Here is an 11,616-nt window from a genome sequence, read left to right as displayed (position 1 = left end):
TATAACTCACCCTGGTGAGTGATGGTACAATGCGCACCAGCACGTTTTCCTCTCCTCCTGCGTTTCACTGCGTGAGCAAAGGTGAGCGCACCTTTGACCACAATGTCCAATAATTCCACGGAAGAAGAGAGAAGAGAAGAAAAGTGGGAAAGAGATCAGCTGGAAGTTGTTCCCGCTGATGTTCATGAAGCGTCTTCTCACACCAAAAACTGAATTAACACACAAGAACAAGAAAAAACAAAGCGCACCAAAACAACCTGGAAGTAAGGCATGTCACAATACCAGAAATGTAGTAGTTGATACTCATACCAGTGAAAATTCACGATTCTCCATACCCAATTTGAACCCTGTCTTTAAGAGAGGTTGAGGGGGATCGTTTCCAGCCAACAGTCACCGTTGGTATCTAACCATTACCACGATCAAAATGATCGAAACCAATGTGGTACCGAACAGCACCAGAAGATTCAGGAAATGAGTGGCTACCTCTTGTCATAATGGACACTGCCACTAGAGGTCTTCATCAGCTAAAAATAAACATAGGTAGGCCTGTCGCAAAAAATTGGTTATTGACTTACTGTCTGATGTATATAATAGATAATTATCATCTGCCACAATTTATTGTTAAGAATGTCACCCACATTTTGCCAACATGATGCCAGTATAAACAGCAGGGTGCTGTTAACAGAACCCATGAAGTCCATTTTATTCATTGTGTTGGTTGTGTTGTTTTATTTATGATGTATTTATCAAGGATATACTATTGGAATATTCATAAAAAGTACATTTCTATTTGAAAAGGTGTACTTGCAATATTGTGCTTTTATATTATCATTTTATCACTGGCAATAAGATCTTTGATCGCAATTATTTCTGTGACAGTATATCATCCAACAAAAGTAGTCATTGTGACAGGCCTAAACATAGGTTGTATGGCTGCATGTCGGACTATTTGTAAGCATAGCGATGAAAACTGCTGCTGTCACATGTGGTATGACAGTTTAATAAATGAATATACACTGTGTGTGGTCATTAAGATTGATTTGTTGGTCACTGAGCTGTTACTGCACATTGATATATTGATTATTATTATACATTTACTTACTATTTCTACAACAGACCTAAGTGGAAACCTATCTGTTTGGTGTTGGTGCTGAACTGCAACTGACTGTATCCTCCCTCCTGTGTGTGTGTGTGTGTGTGTGTGTGTGTGTGTGTGTGTGTAGCAGGATTTACTTTACAAGCTCATGTGTGTTGGGATTGTCTTTACTCCGTCTCAGACTTCCGCATAAACTGTGGTTCCAAGGCAATGTCTCTGTGGATGATCAGATAATGAACATTTCTCATTCATTTCACAAACGTGGTTAAGAATAATAAATAATTGGTCTTGTCCCATTTGTTAGTATGATTTATTATTGGTTATTGCAGTTATTGTTAAAGAAGGAGGATGCAGACATTTGTGTCTCCACTTCCTCCCACTGTACAGAAATGCTTATGCTTATACGTTCAAATAACTAGTTAACGATCAGGAGAATCTACATCCCCCAGTATGTGTCTGCGTGTGTGTGTTTGCACACGTTTTGTTTAACAACCCTGCTGAGTAGATTGCCAGGGCTCCATGGCAACCCTTTTAGCCAGACCACCATCATAGATTAAAGGTCCAGTGTGTAACATTTAGGAGGATCTATTGGCTGAAACTGAATATAATATTGATCTGCCATCTTTCTACAGTAGCCCAGAATGGACATAACACAACACTGGCTTTAGATAGAGCCTTTTGTGTTTTTTACAAGTTTTTAGTGTGGTGATCAGGGACTATATGGTGTGGCATGTGTTGGTACTTCTGCACCTTCCTCATCTTTCTTTATCAAAAACACACCACACACACCACACACACACACACACACACACACACACACACACACACACACACAGCCCGTCAATTCCAGGGTTATCACCATGCAAGTCTTTTGCTATGGAGACTTTGGCTAGACAAAGCCATCAGCCCTGATACCATAATTTGACATGGGACATCTCCAGTTGTCAGCTTCAAAAAGCACAGTGAAGGATCATGAAACAATATAGAAATGCAGTGAATGGACCCTGAAACTCTTCAGTATGTGCTGGTACAGACCAGAGGTAATGTGAGAACTTCTATTTTCCAGCTCAGTGAGTTGTTGGTTCTGTAGAGAGTGTCTCTCTGCTGGTGGTGATCAGTCAGAAGTATGGGCTCTGCCTGCTACAGGGGATAATAACATAGGCCGTGCATGCTTGGGTAACCGGTGAAGAGTTGTGTGTGTGCTGGGCTTCAATCAGCCACTCCACTGTCTGCTAGAAAGGGAGCTCTGCTAAGCCTCTAAGCTTCTTTAAGACACTCAACTCTAATTTATTAGCAGAAAATAACAGCAGTCACTCTGTGAATGGAGCATGTGTGGATTACCAATGATAGGAGTTTTTCTTCTTTGGTCCCGTCCCTCAGGCCGAGGGGGGTTGGGTTTGGGTGGGCAGGTGGGTTCAGGGAGTGGTGTTCAGCAGGTCAGTGGGGACATTACATTTGTCTGCCAAATGTCCAAGTGGATCTGGACTGGGCACCTTGTTGGAGCAGGTATCCATAGTTTGAGTGAACTGGAGACATTCATATTTTTTGTGTTCTAACAGTCAGAAATACCACATCTATTTTGAAAATGTGATTACTATCACAGTTTTAACTGCTGCTTCTCACATTATGGGTCATCACTGATATGTGTCATCAATACCTCCAGGAAGTCGTGATTAAGTTTTATTCTCACAGGAACTCAAACTCTATTTTTAATAAATTATACAAAGAAAATTGCAGCTATTTTTGCAATTTTCACTTTCTCCCACAAATTCATTGCAAAAACATCACAACATGCATCCCAATTCTTTTAGAATATCTGTCATTAAAATCAACCCCCCCCCCCCTCCAAAAAACAAGAAATCCTGCAGGGAGTGTATCATGTACAGTACATCAATCACAGTACATCATTGGGCCACTGATGGCCCAAATACCATTGCATTTTACAAACAGTGATGATTTGAGTTGGTGACAGCTGTAGTTGGTGTAGTATATATGTATTAGTAGTAATTAGTTTGCATGAACAGGGAATTGCGGTAATAAACATACACATTTAGAGTGCATAATGGGTCAAACAAATATCCCTAAGAACAGAAAGGTTTTCTTGACCTGAGTAAGTAGACCTTGAGTGTAGACTGTTTTGTCAAACAGGTCTTTTTGCTTATACTCTGCTTCTATCATTGGCTAAAATGTGTTTCTGCAGATGTTTTAAAGCTATGTTTAAACTATAATTATTTAAACTAAACTAAACTGCTACCTTTTATGGTTTGTTTTGAAGTCTTGTAATGATTTGTGTGATTCAGAATCCTACAGGATTTGCATTTGAATGTTAAAGGATTCTAAGAATCCATGTAACAGGATCCTGACATTTTGGTCACATTCTTAGAATAATATTTATAAGGCTTTTCTGTTGTATTACTTTATCATTTTTAAATCAGGGAGATTTATTTATTTGGTTTTTTTTTATTAGAAATGTATAGTATAATTGTTTAATGCTCTGTGTTTTGAAAGCCCTCTTAATCTGAACTGTCTTTAAATTATTTTAAGTGCTTTTTCAGTATTACAGAATTATAGGGATTCGTTTAGGCCAGAAAGAGAAACTATATGCTCGGACTCTAACTAGTAGATAGCGCCATCCAAAACACTTCATGATCAACAATGGAAGTTTGGCAGACTTGTGCAGACCGTATTTTAGTTTACAACCCATGGAGCTATTTACTCCCTAATGTGATTGGAGTGAGCTTGCATTAAGGTTACCTGTCCTTGAGTTGAGTTGTCATGCACCCTGCACTGCCTGAAGTTGCAGCTCTGTATTTATAGCAGGGCTTCTTAATGTCTTTCCTTGTTATTGAGACACAGAGATCACTGTGTACCTGCTGTTTTGAGGTTGGATTAGGTTGCGGCTGCTGTAGAGGGACCACATCTTTAACGTGCAGTGAAAAGGGAAGTCATACTCCTTCCCGTGTGTACAGTTATATTGCTGCAAGGCTTTATGTACAGGCCAGTCACTGCAGGTAGATAAAGGAAGGGGTGGTTCTGTAATTTAAGACTTTGGAGCTCTTAGCAAGCAGGATTGATGATCATGGGAGATAAAGCAGGAGACAAAGGAAGAGAAGTGCAGAGGGAAGCTACGGGCATGTAGTATTGGGAAAGAAGAGACCCTGCGAGCATGTATATGTAATGTGTGTGAGCATATGTGTGAGGGAGGCCATGGGAGCAGTGCTTAGCTGGTTTGCTGCTCGCCTTTTTGCTCTGGTGCTGGATACAGGAGATGCATTGAAACACTGTAGAGTAAGTAAAAGTTGATTTCATTCATAAAAATTGTGCAGGTACAAGAGGCACTTTGATGTGTTGGTATTTGTGTATGTGTGCACATTGCTTTTAAGAGGGAGAGAAACCTGTTGCTTGAGATAAACTTTAGCTCAAAGCATCAACAGTATGGATAACTTTTGAGATTATGTAACAGTAACAGTTTAGTCTGATTTTACATTTGTCCCTTGTAACACATGTCTTTGTTTGTTTTGACTTTTGTACTTATTTGGTCAAAACTGCAAAAAAAAATTATTTGTTTGATACAATATCTGTGGTGGTTCATTATATCACTTTAATTCAATCCAATTTAATAAGAAGTTAATTAGCTGGAAGCTCAATGTGGCTCCCCTTCTGTGACCTTAAAACTCAGTACTGTACTCCTAGTCTCTGTACATTACTCTCTGATCTTAAATCACAGATACACAAGTGTTGAAGTAGCATACACAAAGGGTAAATTCTAGTGAGAATAAATTGTAATGTTAGCTGGAGTGGAAGACAAACTGGTGGAGACCTCATGTTCTCCAGTTAGTAGTGCAGATTTTGTACACAGAGTACACATTTGACAGTGTTTCAGAACGCTGTTGCTCAGTTGGAAGAACGGTTGTTCCACTAATCATAAGGTTGGCATGTCAAAGTGTCAAGATACTGAACCCCAAATTGCGTGTGAATTAGTTTCTTTTGATGCAACATGCATGCATGGCAGCCTCTGTCATCATCAGTGTATAAATGTGTGTGAATAGGCAAATGTGACATGTGTACAGTGTAAAGCGCTTTGAGTGGTCGGAAGACTAGTAAGTGGCTATATTGGTACAGTTAATTTACTATTTACCATCTTCGAGCAATACCAGCGGTTAGTTGTCATTCAACCGACCCCACAAGATAGTGATTTTCAAACTTTTTTACAAGAAGTAATTTTATCAGCCAAATAACTCCTGACCTATGCAAAACATTTTTGGAAGAAAAAATGCCTATATTAAGAGATACAATACAGCACTGGACCATCAGTGTCTGATTTAAGTCCCCTCCAGTCATAAATCAGTTTCTTCTTGTTCCTGCAGTGTGATGTTTGAATGATGTCTGTGCAGAGTTTGACACTAAAAGGATGGTTTTACATTAATCTGCTGAAAGTCCAAAGTTTCTCTGTGCTCATTGAAAATCTGATTTAGAGGGACAGGGCCTACGAGCATGATTTGTGACATCACAAATAGTTTGGAAATCAGTCCTGGTCCAGTGTGGAACTTCTATGGTGTAATGTAGAAACCTGAAGCCACCAGCACACATACACTGACAATCGACTTTAAAGTGAAGTCAGAGACATTGTGTGTCCGTTATTTATACATGTAACTTTTTTTCGACAATTATCTGTTTCTTTTTGCTATTTCAACCATTTATCCATTATTTTTAACTAACTTTTTGGGCTTCTCTGCTCGCTTACTAACTTGCTAGTTTTATAGTTGTCAGTTGCTGTATGAGCATCAGCTTACTAGCATTGTGCTAAACCTTCTGTTGTTACTGGGCTATCTATCTCACCCCCCTCTACTTTCCTGTGTCCACAGCCCCAGGAAGCCCTTGAAGACTCCCCCCATCTCTCTGAAGGATTAGATTTAGAGGAGGGGGATTTAGGTGCTGACTGCCTGGAATGGTGTGAGAGAGGCACAGGAGGAGGTGACACATCTGATGAGTATTTTGACTCCCGCTCCTGGCACAGCGACACCCTGTCAGATTTGAGTCCAGATGGGGAGGACTCTTTGGATGCCCTGCTGGGACTGGAGGACGCCTACATTGGTCAGCGAGGAAGCAGCTTCCGCAATGGGCAGAGTAAAGCCTGGCAAAGAGAGTCTGTGACATCTGAGGACAGCCACAGAGATGCGACAGAGACTTATGTTGGACTATCCACATGTAGCAGGAGGAAAAGCCCAGAGAATCACTTGGACCCTAATATTCCCTTGAAGCTCAGCACCAGAGACCTGTGCTCAGTCGAGATCCGACCCCATCTAAGCACAGAAAAGCTAAAACTAGACTTGCACCAAGAACAGTCCAGTTTACAGGGAGGCACGGAGCCATACAGTTTACATGTTCAAAGCCAACACAACACAGACACCTTTGAGACAAAGGTAAATAGTCCACAAGACACTCAGGAAGTGAAGTTGCATGTGCGGCCTGAAGAAAGCAATCCCAACAGGCTGAATGAATCTACACATTCAGAAATATGTATGATACATGTAGATCCTACAGAGGCCAAACTTGTGGAGACACAACAACAGAAAAGCACACATGAACATGAGACAAGGTTACAGACAGGAAACACTGATAGAAAAAGCTTAGAGAACACAATCGGAGAAAAATTATTTGAAGTTCAGGATGTAGAAGTAGAGAATATTGAACTGGTGAGTACTTACTCTGTAAAGAAAAACACAGGTTTAAATATATGCAACAATGGCTGCAATGATAGACATCACACACACACAGAAAATATAGAACACCAGGATATAATCAATTATGACAAAGTGCACAGCAAGAACAAATGGGACTTGTACGAGAGTGTGGGGACATATTGTAGTGAAACACATCACAAAACAGCAAAAAATTGTATAGACAACACATGCCTAGCTGATACACATTACACTGATGTAATAAATGCACAGACATTTGACCGTACTTGTACAGCAACACACTCTAAATCTGAGATAATTACAGAAAGTGTTGTAGCAAGTCCAAACATCACAGAAGCACATGGTACAAAGACAAATAGTGACACAAAGTCAGGGCTCAGAGACATACTCGATACACAAATTGATGTATTGGCACACAAGGTGGATATTTGCTGCTCACAAACTCTGTGTGAGAAGAGCTCCAACAGAGGACTGTCAGAGATCCACCCTCAGGTTTGTACTAGTGTAACAAAGCCCCAAGATAAGGCATGGGTGTCAGGTGTCTACTTCCAGGCAGAGCAGTGTGGGTGTGTTGGCACTACAACAGAGGGGACTAAACCACCTGGGACAGTAAATGAAATCTGTTCCTCCATCACATTCTCCAGAGAGACCACAGTCTCTTTTCCATCGGATACCTGTGCTACTGAGCTGACTGTGGTTCCAAAGGGTTCTGCTTTAACCTTACCTGTCCCAATTGTAGACAGGGAGGAGCTCACTGAGAGGCTACCCGATCAGAAACGACTTCAGAATACAAGCTTACAACCATGGCAAATTCCAGGTCAACCACAGAATTTAATCCCTAATCAATTGGATCAGGGGGGTGCTACGATAGAAATACCCACTAATTGGCAGCTCCATTCTGTCGAAAAGCTCTGGGTCTCAGGCTGTGTAGAAACAGGCCCTGACTCAACTCAAATCCAATCTGACACTGGTAAGGGGACTGAGGAATATCCTCATCACCCATTTTTGAATAATCTGCTGTTTATTTCTGGCAACCAAGGAGCAGAGGATACCTCCCCTCCGTTATCAGACAACATTGAAGGAGACAGGAGGAGGGTAGGGTCATCCTGCTCTCTTCACCGGCAAAACAAGGAGCAGGAGGTGAAGGGCAGTCATGTTTATCTTGACCAGGAACAAATTGTGGAAGCAGTAAGCAAAATCAGTCATCCACATTCAAAACTTTGCACAAAAGAGCTTTCTGAGCACAGTGAGCTGAGAGTAATTCCTAAAGCAAATACCAGTGATCCAGATGCCTACTTAACTCAGCATGTACCTAGTGAGATAGGAAAAACATCAACATGTCCTGCTGCTACTAAGTCCATTCACATAGCTCAAAAGGCCATTTTGACAAACATACAAACTACTGTCAGCACAGTTTCTAGTCATTGTAAACAAGTTCAGCTGGAGCTGAAGATCCCTGAACCTTCCTGCAGCCTACAGGCTTCTCTTTCTCTGCTCTCAGACTCCAACAATAACACCAAGTCCAGTATAAATGGGGTGGGGAGAGGGAAGGGGGTAGGCTGTTTCTCAGGGGGAACCCAGAGCAGCTACAAAAGTAATGAGAGAATAATTTGCCCTCCTGTTGAGCCATCAACGAATGTGACCTCTGACCCCTTGGCAGAGGTAGACAAGCTTCTGGAAGAGTCTGAGGTGTTTCTGCCTTCACCGAACCACAGACCCAACTGGAGCAGTGAGGACTCTGAATCTATTCTATGGAAAGACCTTAATAGCCACAGACATTTAAGCCTGGCACATGCAGATGAATTAGAAAAAGTAAATACAGAGAAGAGTATTCAGGATAACACTGCTGTAGAAATTCTGAAATACAAGTATTCTAACTCACAGAGAAATGAAGCCCTGAAGCCTTCACTGTCAAGTTCAAATAGCAGAGGCCTATTAGTACACAGTGAATTTAAAGAAGAGAAATACTATTGTTGCCAACCAGGGGATCACAGCTTACCCAACAAAAAAAGAGTTAGCTTATCCAAATCTTTTGAGGAACATGCACTGGCTGAGGAGTGCAGAGACCACAGAAAGGTCAGCTTGCCAGCTCCACAGCAGGAGGTGAGGGTAGTAAGGTACTCACACCCTGATATCAGCCTTAACCTGCTTGCTGTCAGTAGTTTAGAGCCAATTCTAGAGGCTGAGCGTTCACTGGAACATTGTTGCACAACAGAAGATGCTTTAAAAATAGAAACAACGAAAGAATATGAGATCATGTGGCCTGCTGAGGAAGTTATGGATAATGTTTCAGGGGACATCTCCAGTCCACATTGCCAGAATGAGCAGGAGGAAGAATCTTTTACCACTGCTGAGTTAGAACCTGAGGTGAACCCAGCAACACCTGTCCTACGTAGTAGTAGTGAAAAGCGCTGTAGACCCATGACTGTTGCCTATGATGCTGTGTCTTACACCTCAGCTAGTAGCAACTGTGATGAGTTGGAAGATCCTCACTTTGCTATCTCAGCCAGTAATGGCAATCCTGACAAAATGAAGAGAAGCAAAACAAAAGGCAACCAGACAGGAAATAAAGGCTCTAAGTTTTCTGTCTTTGCTAAAATGCCTTCTTTTAGGAAGGCTAAGGGCTCAAAAGGTGCCAAAAGTGAGGAGGTACCCCAGGAGTCATCAGATGGAGTAGGTGAAGGCCTTCTGCCTGAGCAAGGGCTACTGAGGGACAACTTAGATGATGAGGTTTTTGTCAAAGATGACATCCTCAACCAAACAGTCCACCAAGCATTTTCCTCATTGCATTACGAGGTAGAAGAAGATGACTGTGGCTTTTTGCCCTCTACACCCCACACTCGGCATGTCCGTCAGCTAGTCAGCCAAGGTAGTAGCAGGGAGGGTAACGAGGGACCATGCCCAGACAACCCCCTCCTTAGGCAAGTCCAGTCACCTAATGGGCAGACCTACAAGAGGAGCAAGAGCAACGACAGTTTAAACATCCGCATGCGCTTCGCACAAGCACACAAGTCCCTGTCCAGTCTGTTTGAGCCCCGTTCAATGGATAAGGAGAATGAGGAGCAGGCCACTATGGGCATTGATGTAGATTCAGGTAAAGCCAAACAATCCTGGAGGAAGCTGAAAAAGGCAAAGGAGGCTGAGCTTCTGAAAAGAACTCTTTCAGTGCCAGATGGGGAATGTAGCAACATGGCTTCTGGGCAGGACTTTCTGTCCTCTCCACTCTTGGACAGGCTCAGCAGTCCAGGGTCACCATCGTCCTTCAGAGCCCTTCGCCACACGGATCCTATCACCAAGCGTGGAGTTCCACAAGGGAGTGGAATCGAAACCCCCCATGGGTGCAAATCTGAGGGCCAGAGAAGAAAATGTTCCCCAAATGTTCTACCTACCACACTGTGTGTGTCTGGCCTGTCTCCATTTTTAGATGACTCTGCAGTCCCACTGCCCAATCACATCAGCCCTGTCTCACCTTTGAACCCCTGCTCACAAGTCATCCTTACTCATCAGATTTCGCCATCCTGGACCAGGTCTCACCCAGTGGCCAGTGAGAGCTTGACTGAGAGTCCCCTACGACCAATGAGCCCTAAACCTAACAGCCCTAGGCCAGCGGCTCAGCGCAAGATTTTTCGCTACCCTCACTCAGGAAGGTACAGTTCTGTCTCTCCTATCCTTCTGGGCCAGTCGGTCAGCGTGGAGGGTTTGACAGACCCCCCCGAGAGACCTAAAACCCTAAAACCCTCAGCTAGCCCTCTGGGTCTCTGCCTCAGCCCTCTGGATGTAGCCGAGGGCAGAATAGACAGCCAGTCACACATCAGCCTGTATGCCATTGGCTCCATCAACGAATTAGAGGTAAGAAAAAGTCTGTTCATCATGCACAGAGCAGAGTTTTGTCAAATTTTAAAAGAAATGTGTAACATCATTACAAAGAAACTGTCATCTTAATATCTAATCTTCATATTTCTGATGTGTATGTATAAATGTCATAAAGGCCCCTCCTTTTTGGAAGTCTCACTATCAAACCCGATAAAACAATCCTTGTTCAGGCCTTAATTAAGATGCGAATAGGGTTTCAGCTTCCTGGGAAAAGTGTTTAAATAGAAAAAAAAAAGCCAAGACCAGTTAATCTCTTGCTCTGTAATCAGTGGTGTTTTTGTGTAGTAATGTGTGTCTGAGGGTGGTTGCCAGTTTGTCTGTATCTGTCAGTATCTTGGTTGGGACAGAGAACATGGCCCTCTTTCTTTGTGGCTCTCTGTGAACTAGGTGAAGAGGAGGAGAGAAACAGCAGAATCAGCTCTTTCTCCCTCCCGGCCCCCAGTAGTGTGGTAGGTTTCCATTCTTTGAATTAGCTGCTTACCATCGTCCTACCTCCTTGCCAGTTCCTACAATAGTCCTGTGATACAAAAATCAGAGCAGGATAACTTGAGGACTAGCCCCCCCTTGTGGATTCCTTCCACATGGTACAAAATAGAATAAGACTATAAAGCAGCTGCTGCTACACAGGATTTTCCCCAAGTTAGACTCAATACATAATACTCTTAAGGATTGCCAACTGCAGATAAATCACATAATCAGAACAATTTGTGTGGTGTTTTATGTTCACTTGTTCCTTTGTTCTCTTCTCTGGGCCAGATTAACACAAATGGCATTAACAGCCCAATTGGCCTGACACACATACGGAATAGGGTCCTTCATGCATAAAGCGTGTTATAGGCTCGCCGTTCCCGACCTGTCCCGTGACAATGTGACGTCACGGGAGCGCCGTAACTATTTATACTTGCGCTGGTGGTCGCGACACTAGTTGCAGTCTTCTCCTGAACA

General features: G+C 42.6%; 1 protein-coding gene across 3 annotated transcripts in view; it reads left to right on the top strand.

The window, feature by feature from the left end:
- The window catches only part of arhgef4 (Rho guanine nucleotide exchange factor (GEF) 4), a 110,580-nt gene that overhangs the window by 37,508 nt on the left and 61,456 nt on the right, over positions 1-11,616 (top strand). For all 3 annotated transcript variants that reach the window (XM_035669236.1, XM_035669316.1, XM_035669396.1), the window contains exon 2: positions 5,962-10,647. In XM_035669236.1, coding sequence (XP_035525129.1) covers positions 5,962-10,647 — 4,686 coding nt within the window. The remainder of the gene's footprint in view (positions 1-5,961; positions 10,648-11,616) is intronic.

The sequence above is a fragment of the Morone saxatilis genome, unplaced genomic scaffold, assembly GCF_004916995.1.
Source record: "Morone saxatilis isolate NCDOM2014 unplaced genomic scaffold, NCSU_SB_2.0 Contig0, whole genome shotgun sequence".
Classification (NCBI taxonomy): Eukaryota; Metazoa; Chordata; class Actinopteri; family Moronidae; genus Morone; species Morone saxatilis.
Note: the sequence above shows the minus strand (reverse complement) of the source record. Positions and strands in the feature narration are given on the sequence as shown.